This window comes from Bos javanicus, chromosome 2 (assembly GCF_032452875.1).
Source record: "Bos javanicus breed banteng chromosome 2, ARS-OSU_banteng_1.0, whole genome shotgun sequence".
Lineage (NCBI taxonomy): Eukaryota > Metazoa > Chordata > Mammalia > Artiodactyla > Bovidae > Bos > Bos javanicus.
Window position 1 is genome coordinate 73,493,659 of NC_083869.1, and position 25,976 is coordinate 73,519,634.

General features: G+C 42.6%; 1 protein-coding gene across 2 annotated transcripts; it reads left to right on the forward strand.

Moving 5' to 3' along the window:
- The first annotated feature begins 565 nt into the window (after window positions 1-565).
- On the forward strand, window positions 566-8,593 carry TSN (translin). 2 transcript variants are annotated; one of them, XM_061440197.1, is made up of 6 exons: window positions 566-816; window positions 1,947-2,040; window positions 3,356-3,452; window positions 5,169-5,284; window positions 5,915-5,994; window positions 6,626-8,593. In XM_061440197.1, exons 1-6 carry the CDS (start codon window positions 751-753, stop codon window positions 6,857-6,859), a joined length of 687 nt encoding a protein of 228 aa, XP_061296181.1. In that variant the 5' UTR covers window positions 566-750; the 3' UTR covers window positions 6,860-8,593. The 2 variants fall into 2 exon arrangements, with proteins under 2 accessions (XP_061296181.1, XP_061296190.1); XM_061440206.1 differs by lacking the exon at window positions 5,915-5,994 and having other exon boundaries at window positions 598-816; window positions 6,626-6,863.
- The last annotated feature ends 17,383 nt before the right edge of the window (window positions 8,594-25,976 follow it).

Sequence of the window (25,976 nt, forward strand, 5' to 3'; positions counted from 1 at the left end):
TTGGACTGCAAGGAGATCCAATCAGTCAATCTTAAAGAAAATGAGTCCTGATTATTGACTGGAAGAATTCATGCTGAAGCAGAAACTCCAATACTTTGGCCACCTGATGCGAAGAACTGACTTACTGGGAAAAGACCCTGATTGAAGGCAGGAGGAGAAGGGGAAGAGAGAGGATGATGGTCGGATGGCACTACCGACTGGCTCGACAGGGCGTCTGAGCAAGCTCCGGCAGTTGGTGATGTATAAGGAAGCCTGATGTGCTGCAGTCCACGGGGTCGCAAACAGTCGGACACGACTGAGCGACTGAACTTAACATGATTTCATATAAGAGACCTCAGGTTTTGGTATCGTGCACAGCTCCTGGGACCAAACACATAGCATGACACTGACGGAGAAAACGACTAGCTAACAGCAGGATGGTTCCACACTTCTTAGCCCAAGTCCCCACCTCTCTTAGGCCCACGTGCGCCGAGGACCCCTCCCGGGTTGTTTCCAGCGATGCCTGTCGAAGAGCCCCGCCCATTATGCTTTGCCTTCCGGCCAGCGTCTCAGGCATCGCGGCGGACAGCCCGGCTTCCTGGGCGCCGCGGGCCTGGGAGGACCCCAGCGACAGCCTCTGTGTAGGGCCCGGTGGACTCAGCGGCAGCGGCGGTGGCGGCGGGACGTTGCAACTGAAGGCGCAGGTTGTCTCCGGAACGCACTGTGCCGGCCACCCTCGCAGCCCTGGCTGACGGTCGTGCGGCCGGCGCCATGTCTGTGAGCGAGATCTTCGTGGAGCTGCAGGGCTTTTTGGCTGCCGAGCAGGACATCCGAGAGGCGAGCCCCCGTCTCCCCATATCCCTTCCCCTCTCCTTGCCTAGCTGGGCCGCGACGCCCGGCCCTCCTCCGTCGCTCTGATTCGAGCGGTGGGGAAGCCTCCGGGGGTGGTTCCTACCCTTCTCGTTTGGCTTAGGGCACCTCTTTGCTCCCGCCCCCGATTCTGCTGCCAGGTCCTGGTTCCCTGTGTTCAGGGCTCGGCTCTTCAGCATCACCTACCTTATTTGGGTGTCAGTTTTTCTCATTTTTAATTCATTTTTATGTCGAACCCTCAGCGCGTGGGACTCAGACAACACGTGTTTCTTGTGTGGGTTATTGGTGTCTTAAAAGCACGTGTGGCCATTTCTCTTTAAAACTCTACTATGGCTTCTCATTCCACGTAGGATAAAAATCCAGATCCAACTGTGGCCCACGGGTCTCTTCAGTCTCATTTTACTCCTTCTGTTGTATGCTATGGTCACGCTACCTCCCTTTTATTCTTCCAGTTCCCCAAATAGCGTCCTGCCTCGGGACTTTTGCAAGCACTGCTTGCTTTTCCTGGAATGCGTTTCTTTTCCACTCTTTTTTTCTGGTCATCTTCTTGACCTCACAATCAAAAGGATCTTTTTCCTGTTATGTTTACTTATAGTAGCGCATTAATTTGTGCGGTTGTTACTTTTTAAATGCCTCCCGCTTGACGCAACTGCAGGAAAGAAGGGACCATTTGCTTGGTTCCCTAGTCATACAAGTGCTCAGTGAATATTTGTAAAATGAATGAATGAAAAATACTCAGTCCTGTGTTGTGTCTGGACGTTTTTCTCTTTTTGGTTTATGTCTGGATACCTCATCTCCTTCAGTGTTCCAATGGAATATTTGGGGCGAGTGGGTGGCTATTACCGTTTGAAATCTGTATGAGGAATCTCATGTGTTTTAATGACTTCCTGAAGATCTCATAGAGAAGGTAGAAAAGTCAGAATTCAGTTCTGAATAAGTCTTGTGCACCATTTGTGTCATTGTAAAGGTTGATAGTGTTTAAAATGTATGTGAAGGTGTCATAGATCAAATATACTATCTAGTATGTTTGGTTTGAGGCTATGATAATATAATACTTATGTTGAATTTATTTGCTATTTTGATCTGATTCTTTCTAGGAAATCCGAAAAGTTGTACAGAGTTTAGAACAAACAGCTCGAGAGATTTTAACTCTACTTCAAGGGGTCCATCAGGGTGCTGGGTTTCAGGACAGTAAGTTCTTTGTTTTGATTTGGAAGGTTTTATCCACTCTGTCAGTCTTTCATCTAAAGAGTTAATTTACAATCAGAAGACATATCAAATCTGTAAGGTTTAACTATGAAAATTGTTCCTCATGTTTTTATGGTGAGTAAAAATTGGAGAAATAAGTGAGTTGATCATTTTATAGGTTTATGGAATTCTCTGTATTTTTGTTGATTTTATGCTTTCACATAGGTTGGATTAGGAATGTTTTCTCTAGTGGTGTAGTTCTGATGATAATTGTGGTAGTTCCATAGTTCTCTTGTGTATATAGCAACTTTTATTTGGCTTTTTCTTAACACCAATCTTTCAGTCATTGAATGTGATTTAGTATGTACTTTTAGATAATAAAATGGCCAGTGTAAAATGTTGTCACAGTGTTTACAGTCAGTCTCTTGAATGGAGATAGAGTATAAGAAGTTTAGAAATGGAATCTCTATTGTAAAAGATAACACAGTTAAAAGAAGTGAAATGTGTTTTCAGATTAAGAATCATTTCAGAATGTAGCTAACAGGTGTCAGGGGCAAGTCATTTTTGTGAGAGATAGGGAGTTGGTCAGCCTGATTGAGAATAAAGCTGTTAAAACTTTTTTTTAAAATTTTTGATCACATCGTGTGACATGTGGAATCTTAGTTCCCCAAACAGGGATTGAATCCTTGCACCCTGCAGTGGAAGCATGGAGTGTTAACCACTGAACTTGCAAAGAAGTCCTAAAGCTGCTTTTTGACCAAATATAAGTGCTAAGTGAAGTCGCTCAGTCGTGTCCAACTCTTTGCGAGCCCATGGACTGTAGCCTACCAGGCTCCTCCGTCTATGGGATTTTCCAGGCAAGAATACTGGAGTGGGGTGCCATTTCCTTCTCCAGGAGATCTTCCCAAACCCAGGGATTGAACCTGGGTCTCCCGCATTGTAGGCAGATGCTTTACCATCTGAGCCACCAGGGAAGTCCTTGACCAAATATAGGAGCCTTCAAAATCCAATTTTAGGCATCCTTTGGCGACTGATTAGGAAAGGCAGCTTAAAGATTAGTTAATTTATAACAGTTTGCCAGTGTGTTTCCTGACATACCCCCTTTTAGCAATTTTTTGTTGTTTATTTTTCAGTAGGGAAACTAGATATGAAATTTTGAGAGCCAGGTTGATAGCAGAGATGCATGCTCTACATTTGCTCATGAGATTTAAAAAAATTGATTTATTTCCAGGTAGACTGCATAGATTGTTAAGCAAGAACTGTGTTTGAAATTTGGTAAGTCTTTCATTACTTCATTTGACTATCTTTTTGTGATCAGTTCCAAAAAGGTGTTTGAAAGCTCGAGAACATTTTGGTACAGTAAAAACACATCTAACGTCTTTGAAGACCAAGTTTCCTGCTGAACAGTATTACAGGTTTGTAAGACAAGTAGCATCTTGTATAACATTAAGTAAAAGAAGGCAAGAGAAAAATTTATGTGGACTAAATGATTGCTTAGATTTAGGTGACAATCCTACTTAGAAGAAACAACAGAGAGGAAAAGGAACTGTTAATAGTGGTAGTATTTTAATGGTGACAGAATTGCTGACTTTCTTTTTCTCCCTTTTACTTTCATAATTTTCTTAAGGAACATGTAATTTTTGCAATGAGAAAGTAATAAAAATAAAATATGTATTATGTGAAGGTCAAAATGGAGAATATTTTTTTAGTTTATTGAAGTTACTTGTAAAGTTGGATGGGCCGAATCTATGCTATTAAGATTATGGAATTAAGTGGCAGTGTATATGTATAAACTGAATATTGAATTTTGCTGCCAAGTAACATATGCAGCTAATATTTTATGCCATTTTATTAAATCTACAACACTATTAATTTTAAGAAACAATGTTATGTTTTGTATAATTAGGGAAAAGATTGTTATTATTCATAATTATGAAACATGTTTGTTTAATACTTTAATACTTCCTGATTTCACAGGTTTTAGATTGTTTAATACTTCCTGATTTCACAGGTGTTAAACTGGGAAAAACTGAGTGTTGATGAAATATGGTAAATAGGAACCTAAACTTTCTATTTAGACTTGCTTTCTCACTAGAGACAATGTTCTTTTAGGATACGTTAGGGCAAGAAATACTTAAGACAGGTATGTGGGGAGTGGGTAGTGTAACCTCACAAGATTGTTGAAAGATAGGGAGGGGCTGGCAAACTACCGTGACCTTTTATATTTTGTATAAATATATTTATATTTTAAAGAGTTACCTAAGGAAAAAAAAAAGAAATAAGAGTGTGACAGAGACTGAATGTGACCCAGAAAGTCTCAGTCTTAGAAAAGGTTTGCTGACCCCTGCTGTAAGGTTAATAGTGGGCGCTTAGAGAATAGAATAGTAGAATTGGCACGGTCTGTAGAGAGCATGGAGTTTGGCGTTCACATACAGGCTGCCCTCTGGCTGATTTGGCCCTCAAAATGTTTGGTTTGACCTAGGTTGTGTTGAAAGATGTTTTTGAATTTGTTGCCACATTTGAAAATCAGGAGGCATAGCATAAACATCAAGGGGTTATAAAATTTCTTTTTTCTTTTTCAGTCTCCTCGCTCACTTTAACTACTGTATTCCCAACGTTTTAAGGTCACCTGTTTAGTGACGGTAGTTCTTTCTCATGTGTGTGAAGCTGGAGTTTCTTTTTCTTTTTTTTTGGAGTTTCTTGATACCCTGCATTCAGTTCAGAGTGTAGGACTGAGATGCTGAGGCTGATGTACGTTGCAGTTCTCATCAATTTGCATTTGCCAGCATTTATTTTTCTCAGAGCAGTATCATTGTTCACCGATTAAACTTCTAAAGCACAGTTGCTCTTGTCTATAACATTTGGTTGTAAATTTTTGCATTCATCAGAATTGGACCGTGCTTCTTATATATTAAAATTATAATAAATAATTGTTATAAATTTGGACTGGCAAAATGTACACTAAATCCATCTATATATAATACTTAAATGTTGTATTGTTCTTAACACATTTTATATTTTGGAGTTTCACATAAGGTTTTATTTGAAAAAGGGTCCCGTGCCTCATGTGTTTGGCTGTGATTGTCCTGTGCCTGTCTTTTCTAACACCTGGTCCCTTGCACTCACTGCAGGTTTCACGAGCACTGGAGGTTTGTGCTGCAGCGCTTGGTCTTCTTGGCAGCGTTTGTTGTGTACTTGGAGTCCGAAACCCTAGTGACCCGAGAAGCGGTTACAGAGATCCTAGGCAGTGAGTGTCCTCAGTCGTGTCCATCCACATGATCGGTTTAATTTTTGGTGGGAGGGGCTTTCTGTTTATGGAAACAAATGAGAACTAAGTGGAAAACTGGTTTCTTGGACAGATGAAAACTAAAAATATGTAGGGGCTTGCTCTGTGTACTTGGGCGTTTCTTTTAGTTTTTAAAAATTTTAAGTCTACAGAAAAGTTGAAAGTGAACACCTGCTTACTCCCACTGAGATCCTCTGCTTGTTCACATTTTGCCCTGTCTGTGTAGTCTCCTCACTGTGTGTTGGGGGCATGTTTGAACTGTTTGGAAGTCAGGTGTAGATCCCATGACTTCTTAAATGTTTCAATGCATACCTTCTAAAAGCTATTCTCATGCATAACAGGATACTATTCTTGGTGGTATTACTTTAAGAAAAACGAAATGAAAGATTGAATTTTGCTTGAGAGCTCAAAGATTCCACAGTGAGGTCTGTTACCAAGGATATGTCTACATTTAAAAGATAGTTTTGAAAGACTCCTGTTTTTACTTTGAGAGAAATTGTACTTGTGTATATGTGTGTGTATTTAAAAAAAATTTTAGGTGTAAGTTACGTTTCCATCATGACCCTGTCTTTACTGTGTCACATTTTTCAGTTGAGCCTGATCGGGAGAAGGGATTTCATTTGGATGTGGAAGATTATCTCTCGGGAGTTCTCATTCTCGCTAGTGAACTGGTAAGAAGCTTAGTGATTTGCCATTTGCTCTTTTTGATCTTTCCACATCATTGTCAGTTTTTTTAAATGGGTACAAAAATTCAGATGTCCCATTCTTTTCTAAGCCATCTGTCGGTCACAGGGTAGTCATTGACTGTGTACTGTGTGTGTTAATGTTTTGCTGGGATGGCAGTTCAGACAATGAGGTGGCCTTGCACACTTGCTATTATGCGATTTAAAAAGATGAGAACAACTTCTTCCTTTCAGAGCAGTGGCACAGTATATATTCCTGGTAACTTGTTCCTTTATATAGTTGTTTTGGGGAACAATTAACTGTAGAACTTTTACTAGTTGTTATTGTCTTTTACCCCTTAATTCCACTCCAAGAAATTGTCCTATAAAAATAAATCAAAAGCAGAAGAAAGCTGTTATAAAGGAATTTACTCTAACCCTATTTATGAGAAGTCGGGAGACCACAGAAACTCCATCAAAAGGGGAATGATTTCTTAAGTTTTAAGTAAGTAAGTAATACCGAGCAGTTGTCAAAACTGTAATTATGAGGGATAGTGTGGACAAGTCATGTGGCGCACCGGCCTCGTGGCTGTGACTTGGAGGAAGAGCCGTGCTGTGACGTTCCTCTTCTGTCCCACAGTCGAGGTTGTCTGTCAACAGCGTGACTGCCGGAGACTACTCCCGGCCCCTGCACATCTCCACCTTCATCAACGAGCTGGACTCCGGCTTCCGCCTCCTCAACCTCAAAAACGATTCCCTGAGGAAGCGCTACGATGGCCTGAAGTATGACGTGAAGAAAGTGGAGGAGGTAGTCTACGACCTCTCCATCCGGGGTTTCAACAAGGAGACGGCAGCAGCCTGCGTGGAGAAGTAGGGGGCTCCCCCCCAGCCCTGCTAACTCCAGTGGTGCCCACCAGGCCCAGCCCAGCGCCTCCCATGGTAGTTAGAATGTCCCGTCGCTAAACACCGCGCTTGATTTTCTTAACCGGTTGTGTGGTGTATCAGAGTTGAAACACTTTTTAGGGGGTGACAGAATAGCCTTTACAAAGACAGGTTTTTCTTTGTTGTTTTCAGTGAATTTGCTCTGTAACTCAGTATACTTGAGTTTTGTCAGAAAACGTACATGTTGATCTCTTGGTAAAGTTCTTTTCTTGCTTACCCTGATGCTGTCGATGTGCTGATTGAGAACTTCATTGTCTTGTTTGTAATCTTCCAGGAGTGATCCTTGTGTTTTCTATTTCCACATTAGCCATCCATATCCAGGTGTGGCCTGGATACAGTGTAAAAACAGATAATTAAACGGATGGTTGCCAAGTGAAGGACAACTTATTTTATATATTCCTTCCTTATTTTAAGCCTTGTGAGTAAATCAGGTGTTGAATTTTTTTGCAAGGCAAGTATAGTCCCAGGGTTCTATCTCACTGCCATCAAAATATCAGATTAAACTTCAAAGACAAGTTCAACAGGTTATTTTGGGACAGTTTGGTAATAAGGATTGAGTAGCATCATCTGGCTATGTTTACCAGGTGGGGAGTAGGGGTAGGGTTCAAAAACACCCATTTTCTGATGTTGCCTTAACATTCTGCTGTTGCAGAATTAAACATCTTCTCCACATGCATCTTAAACATTTCATATATTTCTGAGTGTGAAACCTCTTACCTAATGGCCAGGTAGACCTGTAGGTCTGGGAGTGTGCAGCCTCTCAGTCAGTTAATTCTCAACACCCTGACAGGTGATATTCTGAGAGAAGAATGCTGTGCTTTGTCTGGAAGAAAGAGAAAACCTTGAATTAAAAGGCAAAAAGTAGCTGACGTGGTCATATTTTTAAGAATAAACAATCCTCTCAGGTTGTTAATTATTCCAGTTTTGGGCAAGTCACATATATCTTACTGGCACAGCGCCCGTCCCCTGCAACCCGCACCCTCCCCATCCCCCATTTTCAGGTAGTACTTGCCATGTAACTTGCTGTTGAATTATGGTGACTTAAACCACAGTATCTTGGAGCTCATTGAAAGGAAGGTGCCAGTGTGTCCAGAATAATAGGAACTACTTAGAAGTGTCACCCTCTCATGCCTAATATGAGTTTAGGTTTCCTGTTTGTAAGTAGGATTTTCGGCATGGGCATTGGAGTTGTTATCAGGCTGAGTTAAGGACGGCCAAATTTTCCATTATGAGGAAAGAAGTAGAAATGAGGCATAAATTGCTGTGCATTGTTGGGTTTTAGAACAATTTTCTTGACAGCTCTTTCTGCAAAGAATTTGTGGAAAGAAGAAAGTTGTTGGAGTCTTAAAGTACCTAGGATGGCCATCTAAAATAAAATGTGCAGTAATAGCACTGCCTGGATTGAGCGTAAAAGGTTCTGAATTACGTGATCAGACATATGCAGTAAGTTTGATACTAGTTTTCTTTGCTTCTTTAAGTATTGATTCTGCTTGAGAATAGTAAAGTTCTTGGAAGAAGTTTTGGATTTCAGTTTTCACAAATAGATTTTAAGTGGAGGAGCATGTTCTGGTTTTGTACACCATTTGGGGATGTCAAGTGTTATGTGTGATTATTGTGTTGTGTCTGTTGCTGGCTTGTTGTAAAGCAATAAAAACAGTTTCTTTTATTTTTTGGTCTTTTTGTCACTTAGTGTGTTGCCATGAGAACTCTTCTATGTGGACAGTAAGTTCTGAGTGTTTTTTTCTTTTAAAATTTTTTTGCATGCCATTTGGCATATAGGAGCCCGGTTCCCTGACCAGGGATAGAACCCACACCCCCTGAGTTGGAAGTATGTAGTCTTAGCCACAGGACTACTGCGGAAGTCCCAAGTTCTGAATATTTTTGCGGCTGAAGAAGACTAGGGCAATGAGCACACACTACCCTGTGATAGTTAGAAGTCAACAGCACTGAGCTGTGTGCTGTAAGTATAGGTAATGGTGGTGTGCTCTCCCCTGGTTGGGAAATAACAGGTATTTTAACTGAAAATGTTGAGAAGCCTTGGCTGTGGTTTCAGGACACCAGGATTGCTTTTTTTAACTTTAGAAAATCAAGCAGGTTAGAGAAAACAGAGATTAGTGGATGCTTTCTTTACAGATTTATTTATTTATAAGGAGAAGAAAAGAGCTCCATAAATACTTGACAGGATTTGCCCTGCCTTAAACAATGAGTGATGCTTAGGGGAATGTAATAAAGAACAAAAGCTCCTTTGGCTGTGTTTTGAGACCTTCACTTGGCTAAAGAGATGATTTGGATATGGCTCTTTTTGCACTGTTTCATGATTGTGCACTCAGAAGTTACAACTTTCTTCAACTTTCTTCTTTCTTGGTCTAGACTACACTGTTTGTCCCAGGTAGAGCATCACTATCATGCCTCACACCAAGTAAGATTTTTCCCTGAGCCTGAAATAATTTATTTTCTTAGTATTCATTGTAATAAGCATTAAGAGGGCATGTGGAGCTGAGGACAGAGCCCTGGTTACCAGCAAGGGGAGGGGACAGGGAGGCAGAGGAAGTGGAGCCCACGGGAAGATAAAGTGGTCAGAGAGGGTGACAGAACAGGGAGAGTGGCTCATCACAGAAGCTAGGGGAGTAAAGTATCTTAGGTTTTTTAGGTGAGAGATTAAAAATGTACATTTTCACAGCCTGAGCGCCTTGTGACTTTGTCGGGCTTGTGACTTTCCTAAGCTCCACTCATCCTCCAGCCCCCCTGATTTATCTATGACACAATGTGCTTGGGTTCCCCAAAGCGCTCTCCCCATTTGCCTCACACCCAGAGTCCTGAACATCTCAATTGGCTGCTCTGCAGGCACCACGAGTCCATGAGCCTTGTGACTTAGGCGAGGCTGGGTGATGCAGAGCACTACAGAGCACGTGTATTTCCCACTCAGGCTCCTCATCTGTCACAGGTTAGCGGGGGACCCACTCCATGCTGTCCTCACGTAGCTCACTGACAGCAGCTGCCAACTGGACCTTTTGCTAGTTACTTCGGGAGAGTCTTGTCCAAACACGTGCTCCGGTTTGGAAGTGACATGTCATTTTCTCTCATTCACTGGTTAGAACTGTGACCCTGTTCATGCCAAGGGGGCCAGGAAGTGGAATCCCACCTTTGTAGGATAGAGGGTGGAGAGGCAGACAAACTAAATGATGAAAACTGTGGGTGCTGTTCAGCTCCTCTTGTTAGATGATTAAGAGTAGTATTTCTGGTCACACATGCATTTCACTGGGCTTGGAAGGGAGAAGAGATGACACAAGGCCACTTGCTGCCTGGTGGGTGACGAACGAGGGTGGGTCATCTGTAGTTGTCCCTTGTTGTTGAAGGTGTTTCCTGTGTGAAGAGATTCCTCTGGTGTGTGTGTGTGTTTGTGATTGGGCTTTTGTGTTTTAAATCAAGATTCAGTGAGCTGTAACATGTTCCAAGCAGCATGCTAAAAGTTTTATTCAGATCATCTCATTTCATCCTCTGATCAACCTTATGAGGTTACTACCACATTTCCCCCCATTTGCATGCACGTGTGCTAAGTTGCTTCAGTTGTGTCTGACTCTTTGTGACCCTATGGACTGTAGCCCATCAGGCCTCTCTGTCCAGGGGATTCTCTAGGCAAGAATACTGGAGTGGATTGCCATGTCCTCCTCCAAGGGATCTTCCCCACCCAGGGACTGAACCCGCATCTTTTGCATCTCCTGCACTGCCAGATGGGTTCTTTACCACTAGCACTACCTGGGAAACCCTTTTCCTACTTCAGACCTGGAGATTGGGCTCACAGCGGGCAGTTCCCTGAGTTCACATCTAGAGGAGCTGGGATTCAAATGCAGTTATTCTGCCAGTCCATCCTCACGCACCCTCTCTTCCTTGATGCTCTTGATGGTTACAGTCACCCGATAGCCTGACAAAGCAAAGTCATATCCACAAATCGTTGTGAACACAGTATGTGTATAGCTTTGGATTATATGTAATTTGTATTAAAATTTCATGTAATATGTGGGAGATTTGGTCTTGCCCTCAAGATTAGGGTCTATTTCAGGGGAAAGGGTGGCTAGAAAATACATTAACAAGTAAGATGAATATTCAACTGAGTGTCTAATTAAAAAATTTTGACAGCTTTATTAAAATACATTTCACATGTAAAATGGACTCATAAGTGAACTATTCAATGATTTGATTTACCAGACAGTGCAAAGATGATCATAAATCAGTTTTAGAACATTTTTATCTTCCCAAGATATCCCTGTTCCCATTCTCAGCCCCAGGCAGCCACTGGTCTAATTTCTTTCTTTATAAATTTGCCTGTTCTGGATATCTTATTATAAGTGGGATGGTAGAGTATATGGTCCCTCATGTCTTTTCACTTCATGTTAGTAGTTTGTTCCTTTTTATTCCTGAATAGTGTGGATATTCTGGGGCTTCCTAGGTGGCTCAGTGGTAAAGTCTGCCTGCCAGTGCAGGAGACTGTTGTTCGATCTCTGATCCAGGAAGATCCCACATGCCTCAGAGCAGCTAAGCCTGTGTGCCTCAACTACGGAGCCTGAGCTCTAGAGCCTGGGAGCCAAAACCACTGAGCCTGCATGTGCTGCATGTTGAAGCCCATGTGTCCTAGATCCTGTGCTCAGCAACAGGAGAAGCCACCAAAGTAAGCCTGTGCACTGCAACTAGAGAGCAACCCCTGCTCGCCATGCCTAGAGAAAAGCCCTTGCAGCAACGAAGACAGTAAAAAATAAATTTTAAAAAGTATTAAAAAAAAAAAAAAGTAAACTTACTGCTGATTGGAGCTACCGGCAGATAGATGCTGTGGACTGGATGCTTTATGTCTCCCCTCAAATTCATATGCGGAATCCTAATCCTCAGTTGATTGATACAGTAAGTCCCCTACATACGAATGGTTTCTGTTCTGAGAGCACGTTTGTAAGTCCAGCAAAGTTAGTCTGGGTACCCAACCAACACAGTCAGCTATGTAGTACTGAACTGTAATAGCTTTATAATCATTTTTCACACAAATACATAAAAAATAAAAAAAAATTTTAATCTTACAGTACAGTTCTTGAAAAGTACAACAGCTGGCATACAGGGGCTGGCATTGAGTAAACAGGCCAGAAGAGTTACCGACTGGAGGAGGGAGAGGAATTGGGAGATGGTAGAGCTGATGGATAGTCAGCAGTAGGAGACGGAGGACGAGCTGCAATTTCACTCATGCCTGATGTTGTTGGCACAGATTCTGGGCTTGAAATAAAGATACTGCACCACTGTACTCTATCGATACAGTACTGTAAAGTACATAAAAACACATCCACCTGATGGCATGTGACAACGCACACCAGACACAACTAACTTACGTGATTGGATGTGTGAATGCAGTTTGAAATCTTTCAAAGTTCACAATTTGAAGGTTTGTATGTAGGGAACTTAACTGTATTTGACGGTGGGCTGGTGGGAGGTGATTAGGTCATGAGGGTGGAGCCCTCATCAGTGTTACTAGTGCCCTTGTAAAAGGGACCCCAAGAGCCTTTCACCCTCTGTTATGTAAGGACACAGCCGGAAGACAACTGGCTATGAACCAGGAATCAGACCCTCACCAGACACTGAAGCTGCCGGCACCTTGACCTTGGACTTCCTGGCCTCCAGAACTGCCAGATGTCAATTTCTGTTTAAGCCACTCAGCCTATGCTATTTTTGTTATCACATCCTGAATGGACTAAGGCAAGGGAAGAGGAGGTGAAAGGAGTCAAAAGTTCCTGAGCTGCTAGAAGAACAAACATGGGAATCTTGGAGGTAGCTTCTGGGGGAAGATGTGAAGCTCACTTTTGCAAGTGTTGAGTTGATTATGATGTGGACTGATTGCACAGGGGGCTGTACTTTTTGGCTTAGAATTTAGGGCCCTGTAGATACAGTAGACGTTTGAATCCTCTTCTGTCTGGAAGGAGGCTTCTCTGGTGGCTTAGACAGTAAAGAATCTGCCTGTGATGCAGGAGACCTGGGTTTGATCCCTGAGTCAAGAAGGTCCCCAGGAAAAGGGAATGGATACCCACTCCAGTATTCTTGCCTGGAGAATCCCATGGACAGAGAAGCCTGGCAGGCCATAGTCCATGGGTGCAAAGAGTCGGATACAACTGAGGAACTAACGCATTCACACTTTTCACTTGGAAAGGGGGAGAGGTGTGGGAGATCATTGGGGAGGTCTGCACTCGGAACTGTCCTAAGGAGCCAGTGTCTGGTTGACAGCATAGAGAGGATGGCCTGTGTTACTCCCTCTGGTTCGGGGCTATCCAGGCAGGAACAGGGCACAACAGAAATATGACATACATATATTGCTTCTTCCTATTGCCATGGAAATCCTTTACTTACTATAAAGACTTTAAAGATTTTGACTGAAGGGAAAGGAAACTGAAAATAAGTAGAATCCCCAGACAAGAAAGTTGGGCATGTTAGTTACTTCCTTTGTCACATTTCTTTTTTGGCCATACCACATGGGTTGCAGTATCTTAGTTCCTCAACTAGGGATGGAAGCTTCACCCCCTGCAGTGGAAGCGCAGAGTCCTAAGTATTGAACTGCCAGGGAAGTCCCTTCTTGGTCATTTCTCCTCCTAATTTACCCTGCCCCTTCATGATCTGGTGTCATTTAATGTTAATTAACATTTACCTGCAGCCATCTGCTCTGGCTAGAGTCCTGCATTCATCCATTTCAGCTGCGTGTTTTGGTGACAGAAGGCTGGCCTCACCATCTAGACATGCCAGCTAGACTGGCCAGCCAGCTCTGTTCAGGAGTCAGTAAAGACTCCTTCAGCCTCCTCTGCCTCGTTCCTGTTGTCAAACCTTCCAAGGATGAACTTTCTGCTCATCCTGACAATCGAAGTGAAGCCAGAGTATTTTTCATTCTCATATTTTGAGAAATACAGAGACCAGGGTGTTTGTTTTTGCTTTCTGGGGGATGACTGCAAGATTGTTTAAATCATTCAGGGGTTGTTTGGGGGAGCAGTCAGTGATTTGGGCCCTTCTATTGGGCTTCCTTGGTGGCTCAGAGGTTAAAGCGTCTGCCTGGAATGTGGGAGACCCGAGTTCAATCCCTGGGTTGGGAACATCCCCTGGAGAAGGAAATGGCAACCCACTCCAGTACTCTTGCCTGGAGAATCCTATGGAGGGAGGATCTGGTAGGCTACAGTCCATGAGGTCACAAAGAGTCAGACACGACTGAGCGATTTCACTTTCTTTCTATTGTAATCAAAAGCTATTTAATTAGACCTAAAATTGACACAAGAATACACAGAACTGTACAAAAGAGATCTTCATGACCCACATGATCACGATGGTGTGATCACTGACCTAGAGCCAGACATCCTGGAATGTAAAGTCAAGTGGACCTTAGAAAGCATCACTATGAACAAAGCTAGTGGAGGTGATGGAATTCCAGTTGAGCTCTTTCAAATCCTGAAAGATGATGCTGTGAAAGTGCTGAACTCAATATGCCAGCAAATTTGGAAAAGTCAGCAGTGGCCACAGGACTGGAAAAGGTCACTTTTCATTCCAATCCCAAAGAAAGGCAATGCCAAAGAATGCTCAAACTACCACACAATTGCACTCATCTCACACGCTAGTAAAGTAATGCTCAAAATTCTCCAAGCCAGGCTTCAGCAATATGTGAACCGTGAACTTCCTGATGTTCAAGCTGGATTTAGAAAAGGCAGAGGAACCAGAGATCAAATTGCCAACATCTGATGGATCATGGAAAAAGCAAGAGAGTTCCAGAAAAACATCTATTTCTGCTTTCTTGACTATGCCAGAGCCTTTGACTGTGTGGATCACAATAAACTGTGGAAAATTCTGAAAGAGATGGGAATACCAGACCACCTGACCTGCCTCTTGAGAAATCTGTATGCAGGTCAGGAAGCAAGAGTTAGAACTGGACATGGAACAACAGACTGGTTCCAAATAGGAAAAGGAGTACGTCAAGGCTGTATATTGTCACCCTGCTTATTTAACTTATGTGCAGAGTACATCATAAGAAATGCTGGGCTGGAAGAAGCACAAGCTGGAATCAAGATTGCCGGGAGAAATATCAATAACCTCAGGTATGCAGATAACACCACCCTTATGGCAGAAAGTGAAAAGGAACTCAAAAGCCTCTTGATGCAAGTGAAAGAGGAGAGTGAAAAAGTTGGCTTAAAGCTCAACATTCAGAAAACGAAGATCGTGGCATCTGGTCCCATCACTTCATGGGAAATAGATGGGGAAACAGTGGAAACAGTGTCAGACTTTATTCTTTGGGGCTCCAAAATCACTGCAGATGGTGACTGCAGCCATGAAGTTAAAAGACGCTTGCTCCTTGGAAGGAAAGTTATGACCAACCTAGATAGCATATTCAAAAGCAGAGACATCACTTTGCCAACAAAGGTCCGTCTAGTCAAGGCTATGGTTTTTCCAGTGGTCATGTATGGATGTGAGAGTTGGACTGTGAAGAAGGCTGAGCACCAAAGAATTGATGCTTTTGAACTGTGGTGTTGGAGAAGACTCTTGAGAGTCCCTTGGACTGCAAGGAGATTGAACCAGTCCATTCTGAAGGAGATCAGCCCTGGGATTTCTTTGGAAGGAACGATGCTAAGGCTGAAACTCCAGTACTTTGGCCACCTCATGCTAAGAGTTGACTCATTGGAAAAGACTGATGCTGGGAGGGATTGGGGGCAGGAGGAGAAGGGGACGACAGAGGATGAGATGGCTGGATGGCATCACCGACTGGATGGACGTGAGTCTGGGTGAACTCCGGGAGTTGGTGATGGACAGGGAGGCCTGGTGTGCTGCAATTCATGGGGTCGCAAAGAGTCGGACACGACTGAGCGACTGAACTGAACTGAAAAAATTGACACAAGACAAAAACTCATAGTGTTAAAGACAACTAAGATCAATAAACTTTAAGGCTTCATAGGACTTCTCTGGCAGTCCAGTGCTTAGGACACCATGCTGTCAGGGCCTGAGTTCAGTCCTTGGTTGGGCAACTAAAGATTCCATAGACTGTGAGGTGTGGCTGAAAACAAGGTTACCTTCAAATTGCGGAAGGTTTCAACCCTTCCTTCAACTGGAAACAGTCTGGAAAAATGAATACTTCCCAAATACTCTCACCAAAGGAAAACAAAGAGAAGGGAAGAGGACTGGCAGGAACATTTTCTAAGCTGACCCTAGAAGAACTTTGCCTTTAATCCTTGTATATTTTATATACATTGGAAGGAGAGAATAGATCATACTGCCTGGCATTCAGTCAGAGCTGACTAGGATTATGCAAACACTCTGAGAAATATGTCAATGTGCAGACCATTGCTTTTTGATGTTTTATATATTTTTCCCTTTTTTGACTTGTGTTCCTACTGTGATTATAAAAGAAATATGAAAAAAAGAAAAAATAAATGTATAATCAATTGTAGAAAATTGGATAATTACAAAAAGTCTTAGAGATGCATATACATTTTTTAAATCCCAAATGTATGACTGGCCTTAAAAAAACTTTGAGATAAAATAAATCCAAACTTTATTATGGATTCTACTATTAACTTTTGATCAGAAATATTATCCTTTATTTAGTTTTTGGTCATGCTATACAGAATGTGGGATTTTAGTTCCCTGATCATAGATCAAGCCCTTGCCCCCTGCAGTGGAAGCATGGAGTCTTAATCACTGGACTGCCAGGGAAGTCCTAGTATTATCCTTTAGCTAATCAACATGTCTGTTTTTTTTCCTGAGTGCCTTCCACAAAGGTGCAGGAGATAAATTGGTCTCCAGTGCTCACCAAACTCCATGGAGATATTTAGGTTCTACATTTAAACTGCGTCTGTTCTTCAGTAGCACATTTTACATCATCCCTTTCATACAAATTATTGGAATTCCAGTTTGGATTATTGAAACAAATATATTGCAGTTGGATATTCCTATGAAATCAGAAAATGATTTGTCACATTCTGCTTTGTGAAAGTATTTTTACATTCATCTCATTGACTTTTATGCTATCCTGTGATACAGTCTCTGACCCTTCAGGAAACTGTGACCTAGAAAATGAAGGCGAAGATTTTCCCAGGAGTTCTCGCTGTTGTCATTCACTTGCAGACTGGTCTGCTTTTGTCTAGTCTTGAATTCTGATTGCTGCTTTGACACCTCAGCACCAAGGGTTCAGAATGGTCTTGTGCTGCTTTGGAAAACAGTCTGGCAGTTCTTCAAAGTGTTAAACATAGAGTTAACCATATGACCCGGCAATTCCACTCCTAGGTAAATACTTAGAAGTTGAAAACGTGTTTCTACAAAGGCTTATACATGATTGCTACAGCATTAATCATAATAGTGAAAGAGTGGAAATCATCTAACTGTCCATCAACTAATGAATGGATAACAAAATGTGTTATATTCATACAATGGAGTATTATTTGGCAATAAAAGAGAACAAAGTCCAGATACATGCTACGGCACAGGTGAACCTTGAAAACATACAACATGAAAGAAGCCAGCCACAAAAGACCACATACTATGTGATTCCATTTAGTAGAGGGAACTCTAGTAACAGAAGCAAGAGAATTCCAGAAAAACATCTACTTCTGCTTTATTGATTATGCCAAAGCTTTTGACTGTGTAGATCACAACAAACTGTGGAAAATTCTTCAAGAGATGGGAATACCAGACCATCTTACCTGCCTCCTGAGAAATCTGTATGTAGGTCAAGAAGCAACAGTTAGAACTAGATATGGAACAACAGACTGGTTCCAAATTGGGAAAGGCTGTATATTGTCACCCTACTTATTTAAGTTTTATGCAGAGTACATCATGCAAAATGCCAGGCTGGGTGAAGCACAAGCTGGAATCAAGATTGTCAGGAGAAACATCAATAACCTCAGATACACAGATGGCACCACCCTATGGCAGAAAGTGAAGAGGAACTGAAGAGCCTCTTGATGAAAGTGAAAGGTGAGAGTGAAAAAGCTGGCTTAAAACTCAACATTCAAAAAACGAAGATCATGGCATCCAGTCCCATCTCTTCATGGAAAATAGATGGGGAAACAATGGAAACAGTGACAGACTTTTATCTTCTTGGGCTCCAAAATCACTGCAGATGGTGCAGATGGTGACTGCAGCCATGAAATTAAAAGACGCTTGCTCCTTGGAAGAAACGCTATGACCAACCTTGACAGCATATTAAAAAGCAGAGACATTTATTTGCCAACTAAGGCCCGTCTATTCAAAGCTATGGTTTTTCAGTAGTCATGTATGGATGTGAGAGTTGGACCATAAAGAAAGCTGAACGCTGAAGAATGGATGCTTTTGAACTGTGGTGTTGGAGAAGACTTGAGAGTCCCTTGGACTGCAAGGAGATCAAACCAGTCCATCCTAACGGAAATCAGTCCTGAATATTCACTGGAAGGACTGATGCTGAAGCTGAAACTCCAATACTTTGGCCATCTGATGTGAAGAACTGACTCATTGGAAAAGACCCTGATGCTAGGAAAGATTGAAGGTGGGAGGAGAAGGGGACGACAGAGGATGAGATGTTGGATGGCATCACTGACTCAAAGGACATGAGTTTGAGTAAGCTCGGTGATGGTGACGGACAGGGAAGCCTGGCGTACTGCAGTCCAAGGGGTCGCAAAGAGTCGGACATGACTGAGCAACTGACCTGAACTGAGTGACGGTGGGTTCATGGTTGCCGTGGTAATGAGAGGAGAGAATGAGGAGTGGCTGTTAATGGGCATGGAGGTTCTTTTTTGGGGTGATGAGGTGTTCTAGAATTATATAGAGGTGATGTTTGTATAACTTTATGAATTTACCAAAAAGCACTTTAAAAGGATGAATTTTCTTCCGCCATGGCAGCCATTGAAGAGCAGCAGCCATGCCTCTGTGCTACCCTATGGCCATGGGCCTCAACTAGGGCCACAAAGTGGACAGGAACGTGAGCAAGCTGAGCACAGCTGCTACCATGGGTGCTCCCCCAGGCGCATTAAATTCGTGTGGGACACGATCTGGGGGTGTGTGACCCCTTAGAAGCGGAGGGCCATGGAGCTGCTCAAGCTCTCCAAGGACAAGTAGGCTGTCAAGTCCACCAAGAAAAGGATGAGAACACGTCCCTGCAGAGAGGGAAAGAGACGAGCTGAGCAATTTCATGGCCCCCATGCAGAAAGAGGCAGCCAAGGACTAAGCCCTACCTTTTCAGAAAAAAAAGGGGATGAATTTTATCGTATGCAGATTAGACCTTAACAAACAACCAAAGCTGATCTTGCCATATACTCCCCAGTTTGCTCACATGGTTTCCCTGTCTTTGTCAGGGACCCTGTGTGGAGATGCACCAGTGCCTGCCAGGCTCTGTGTATAGGGGGTACACATGATGTTTCATCTCATCTCCGTTTCTAGAGGAAGAAACAAGCATGGAGCACAGAGGCCCACATGACTGGCCCCTTGCCAGGCCATGGCTCAGACCCTGCTCAGCTGACTAGTGCCAGCCCTGCCAGTACCCCCAGTGCCTCAGCCTTGAGGCCCCTTCTCCCCTGGCCTCTCCACTCTCCACCTGTTCCCAGTAGATCTCCAGTCAACTCCACCACTTTACCCCATCAGAAAGCCATCACTTGTTGCCAGGCCGGTCCCAAAAGCCTGCTGGTCCACTGCTTCCAAACTATCATTGCTCTAATCTGCCAAGTATTCTTTGGCCCCAGTATCATCCTCAAGTCTGATTCTGGTCCCTTGCCTGCTCTAATGCACTCCATGGCTGCTGGTGTCCTGATGGACTGAGCAGACGCTCCTCGGGCTGCATGGGAGACTCTGACAACAGAGTCTTCCTCCTCGAGCAGCCTCCCTGCATATCTCTGAGCACTGCTTTCTGGGCTACTTGGAGCTCGGCCATAGTGGGTTGGAGTTCACCAAAGGCTCTACTGATGACTCTGGTGAGAAGCAGACCTCTACACTCAAAGGGGGCACATTCAGAGGCCTCCAGAGCTCTTCAAATCTGTGAACAGCAAAGAGCAGTGATTTTTCAGCTGGGGGCCCAGGGGTTCTGGGCAGTGTCTGAAAACAGTTTTGGTTATCACAACAGTGGGAAGGAAGTGCCTCTGGCATCTAGTGGGTGGAAGCCAGGGATGCCGCTAAACTTCCTTACGAGGCACAGGACAGCCTTTGCAATCAAGAAAAAACAATCCTACATGTTAACAGTGCCAAGGCTGAGAAACTGCAAAAGCAGAGAATTCTACTCTTGAAATGTGGAAAAGAAGAAGTTAAGATACTGAGTGACTTCAGGTGGGTAATGAAAATTCCTGCATATCAGTGATGAAAGCATCCAGGAAGGCCGTCTTGAGGTGTGGGGCTGAGCAGAGGATGAACTGAGACCCCAGCCAGCTAAGTGGTTCAAGCTTGAAGGATCCTTGAGCAGGCTCACTTGCAGGCCCTGCCCCCAGCATCAGGGCTCTGTAAATGGCACTGTGTACACACGGCTCCTATGATGCTGAGATTGCACTGTACTCACTCCTGCTGGACTGCATCACCACCTCCATCTGACTGCCTTGTCGGCAGACTTGTGTCTTGCTCATCACTGAATGCCAGCCTCTTGCACTAGTGCCTGGCATGTAAAAGAGGCTCAACAGATACTTTAAATTGACGGAATACATGAAGTACCTCTGGGCTTCCCTGGTGTGCTCAGACATTAAAGAATCTGCCTGCAATGTGGGAGACCTGATTTCGATCCCTGGGTTGGAAAGATCCCCTGGAGAAGGGGATGGCTACTCACTCCAGTTTTCTTGCCTGGAGAATTCCATGGACAGAGGAGCCTGATGGGGCCTACAGACTGTGGGGTCACAGCGAGTCTGACACGACTGAGCAACTTTCACTTTCATTAAGTACATCATTCAAATTTTATCTCAGCAAAGTGTGGAGTGTTTTTGGAGAATAGATAAAGTAGGATGCTAGCCCCTCAGGTGTCAAAAACGTTTCCATAAACACAGAGAATAGAGTCTGATACTCTAGAGCCTGGCCCATTGGGACCCCAATTTCTTGCCTCTTTCTCTCTTCTCAGCCTCTCATTATACTGCAGTTGTAGCAAGCTCTTGCATCTGTAGGAAGCTGGATGGGAAAGGGCTACAGAGGAGACCCGAGAGAAGAACTGAAGAATCGTATATCCTTAAAAAAGATGGGTGGCAGATCCCAGTTAGGCGATGTGGTCATTTAAGTGTCTAGATGGAGTCAGCTGTAGCCCAGGCCTCAGACACTGGGAAGAAGTCATTCATATGTATCGGGAGAGACTTGGAGAGATAAATGGGGGTGAGGCTTGACAGATAAAAATCAGGTTGCTTATTTGTTTACTTTTAATGTTTTATTAACCTAATACATAAAAAGTATTTCAGGTGAAAATCAAAACAAAAATTACTAATGAAATATTTTATATCTTTTCTTCATATTGTATCTCAGACTTTTTTTTTTTAAGTTATTTATTTGGCTGTGTTGGATCTTAGTTGCAGCATGCAGAATCTTAGTTGTGGCATATGCAATCTAGTTCCCTGACCAAGGATGGAGCCCAGGCCCCCTGCATTGGGAGAGCAGAGTCTTAGCCACTAGACCACCAGGGAAATCCCCAGACTACTTATTTATATTGGACAACTTGGAGCTATCTTAGCTCCCATTTGTTGGGAAGCTGATGAGTAAAATCTGCATACATTTTGTTTTAAGATTATGGACATCTTTGAGATTTTGTGGTGGCTTTCTTCCTGGTTATATCCTGCCAGCTGGGCATCTAGTAATAACTAAGAATTAGCTAGAAGTCTTTAGCTACAAGAATGATAACAAATAGAATATGATTTCATTCATATATATAATATAAAAAACTAATAAGCAAACAAAAACTGTCAAATAAGTGAAAAAACCACACCAAACAAAAACAAACACATAGATAAAGAGAACAGAGTTGTGATTGGGAGTGAGGATGGATGGAAACTAAATTTTTGGTGGTGATCCCACTATAGGATATACAGAAGTAGAAATAATATTTTAAACATGAAGCATATAATGTGATAAATGAATGTAACTTCAGTTAAGTTAAAAATCTTAAAAAAAGAATTTATTGGAAATACATAGAACAGCTCCCAGAAGCTATACTAAAGCTACTGATAGCTTAGTGGTGAATGGTGAACAGTGCTGCCGTATTTGTGGTCTCCGAAGAAGATTTAACTCCAGGACCAAAGACAGTCTCAGTCACTCAGAGCTTTGTGTAGATTTTATTTAAAGTGAAAGTGACAGAAAAAGCTTCTGACAGACATCAGAAGCGGGTAGGAGAGTACCCACCTCACTAGTTTAAGCGGGGCCTTATATACTTCTCATCTGGCTGCTGAGAATAGATAAAAGGAATACCTCAAGGTTCTAAGAGTTCCACCAGATCCTTTCCCAAGGCATCCATCATAAGATAACTTTGGCATAAGATCAGCCAGGGAGAACGGGTCCTGGGCGATGTCTCTGGGCAAGATATACTGTTGCTGTGTAATCAGGGGTACAAGGTCTTGAGAAACAGGTTCCGAGGCATGATTTGTTACAATTATAATCATTAACGTAGAGCCTAAGAAAAGCAAATCCGTGAGTAAAACATTGTGCAGTGTGATTATTAGTTCCCAACCTAAATGAAGGCCCGTTCTTAGGCAAGATGCATCGTTGCACAAAGCTTAAGGAAAGCATGAGAATGTTCATTTCCTCCTTAAAGGGCTGTAAACTTTAACTCTCTCGTTATGAACTGCTCTTATTTTTACTTATTTATCTATGTTAAACAAGTATAGTCGATTTACAATGTTGTATTAAATTCTGATGCAGAGGTACAATTTAAATTAAAAAAATTCACCAGTTTTAAGCATACAATTTTGTTGAGGTTTGACTATGATCATGTAATCACCACCACTATCAAAATGTAGGACAATTCTGCCAATCCCAAAAGGTCTCCTGTATCTCCTTACTGTCAGCCCTCTTCCTGAACCCTGGCTTCTGGCAACCACTAATCTGCTTTGTCACCATGTATAGTCACCATATACATTCATAGAAATGTATAGTATGTAGCTTTTGTGTCTGACTTCTTTCACTTAGTATAATACTTTTGAGATTCATGTATGGTTTTTGCAGATCAGTAGTTTTTCCTTTCCTGTTGCTGAGTAGACTACTTTGTATGTATGTACCACAATGTATCCATTCACCAGTGATTGGATGTTTGGGTATTATGAAGAGAGCTGCTGTAAACATTCCCATACAGGTCTCTGTGTGGCCATGTGTTTTTTTTTGGCTGTGCTGCACACAGAATCTTAGTTCCCCAACCAGGGATTGAATCCAGGCTCCTGGCATTGGAAGCTTAGAGTCCTAACAACTAGACCACCAGGGAATTCCCATGTGTGGATATGTTTTTATTTCTCTTGGATAAAAATCTACAAATGAAATTGCTGAGTCATGTGATAGGTGTATATTTAACTTTATTAATTTATTTTCTTAAGTGGTCATACCATTTTCTTTTTTTTTAATTTCTTTTTTTTTACTTTACAATATTGTATTGGTTTTGCCATACATCAACATGAATCCACCATGGGTGTACATGTGTTCCCAATCCTGAACCCCCCTCCCACCTCCCTCCTCATACTATCCCTCTGGGTCATCCACAATGGAGTATTACTCAGCCATTAAAAAGAATACATTTGAATCAGTTCTAATGAGGTGGATGAAACTGGAGCCTATTATACAGAGTGAAGTAAGCCAGAAAGAAAAACACCATTTTGATTCTTACTGATCAATGAGTAGCATATGTTCTATATACTGCACAAATCTCAAGTACACAGCTAGATAAAAATGTAAGCATAGGGATAGGGTAAGAAAAAATGTAAGCATATTCCTCAAAAAATTAAAAATAGAATCATTATATTTAGCAATTCCACTTCTGGGTACATATCCAAAAAAATTGAAAGTAGGATCTCCAAGGGATATTTGCACACCTAAGTTCATAGCAGCATATTCACAATAGCCAAGAGGTGGAAGAAACTCCAGTGTCCATGGGTGGGTGAATGGATAAAAAAAAGTACTGTATATACCTCCAATGGAATATTCAGTTCAGTTCAGTTCAGTCGCTCAGTCATGTCCAACTCTGCGACCCTATGAATCGCAGCACGCCAGGCCTCCCTGTCCATCACAAACTCCTGGAGTTCACTCAGACTCATGTCCATTGAGTCAGTGATGCCATCCAGCCATCTCGTCCTCTGTCCTCCCCTTCTCCTCCTTCCCCCAATCCCTCCCAGCATCAGAGTCTTTTCCAATGAGTCAGCTCTTCGCATGAGGTGGCCAAAGTACTGGAGTTTCAGCTTTAGCATCATTCCCTCCAAAGAAATCCCAGGTCTGATCTCCTTCAGAATGGACTGGTTGGATCTCCTCGCAGTCCAAGGGACTCTCAAGAGTCTTCTCCAACACCACAGTTCAAAAGCATCAATTCTTCTGCTCTCAGCCTTCTTCACAGTCCAACTCTCACATCCATACATGACCACTGGAAAAACCATAGCCTTGACTAGACAGATCTTTGTTGGCAAAGTGATGTCTCTGCTTTTGAATATGCTGTCTAGTTTGGTCATAACTTTCCTTCCAAGGAGTAAGCGTCTTTTAATTTCATGGCTGCAGTCACCATCTGCAGTGATTTTGGAGCCCAAAAAAGTAAAGTCTGCCACTGTTTCCACTGTTTCCCCATCTATTTCCCATGAAGTGATGGGACCAGATGCCATGATCTTCGTTTTCTGAATGTTGAGCTTTAAGCCAACTTTTTCACTCTCCTCTTTCACTTTCATCAAGAGGCTTTTTAGTTCCTCTTCACTTTCTACCATAAGGGTGGTGTCATCTGCATATCTGAGGTTATTGGTATTTCTCCCAGCAATCTTGATTCCAGCTTGTGTTTCTTCCAGCCCAGCATTTCTCATGATGTACTCTGCATATAAGTTAAATAAGCATAATGACAATATACAGCCTTGACGAACTCCTTTTCCTATTTGGAACCAGGAACCAGTCTGTTGGAACTGGTTGTTGGAACAACAACCAGTCTGTTGTTCCATGTCCAGTTCTAACTCTTGCTTCCTGACCTGCATACAGATTTCTCAAGAGGCAGGTCAGGTGGTCTGGTATTCCCATCTCTTTCAGAATTTTCCACAGTTTATTGTGATCCACACAGTCAAAGGCTCTGGCACAGTCAAGAAAGCAGAAATAGATGTTTTTCTGGAACTCTCTTGCTTTTTCCATGATCCATCAGATGTTGGCAATTTGATCTCTGGTTCCTCTGCCTTTTCTAAATCCAGCTTGAACATCAGGAAGTTCACGGTTCACATATTGCTGAAGCCTGGCTTGGAGAATTTTGAGCATTACTTTACTAGCATGTGAGATGAGTGCAATTGTGCGGTAGTTTGAGCATTCTTTGGCATTGCCTTTCTTTGGGATTGGAATGAAAACTGACCTTTTCCAGTCCTGTGGCCACTGCTGACTTTTCCAAATTTGCTGGCATATTGAGTGTAGCACTTTCACAGCATCATCTTTCAGGATTTCGAATAGCTCAACTGGAATTCCATCACCTCCACTAGCTTTGTTCGTAGTGATGCTTTCTAAGGCCCACTTGACTTCACATTCCAGGATGTCTGGCTCTAGGTGAGTGATCACACCATCGTGATTATCTGGGTCGTGAAGATCTTTTTTGTACAGTTCTTCTGTATATTCTTGCCACCTCTTCTTAATATCTTCTGCTTCTGTTAGGTCCATACCATTTCTGTCCTTTATCGAGCCCATCTTTGTATGAAATGTTCCCTTGGTAGCTCTAATTTTCTTGAAGAGATCTCTAGTCTTTCCCATTCTGTTGTTTTCCTCTATTTCTTGGCATTGATCGCTGAGGAAGGCTTTCTTATCTCTTCTTGCTATTCTTTGGAACTCTGCATTCAGATGCTTATATCTTTCCTTTTCTCCTTTTCTTTTCACTTCTCTTCTTTTCACAGCTATTTGTAAGGCCTTCCCAGACAGCCATTTTTCTTTTTTGC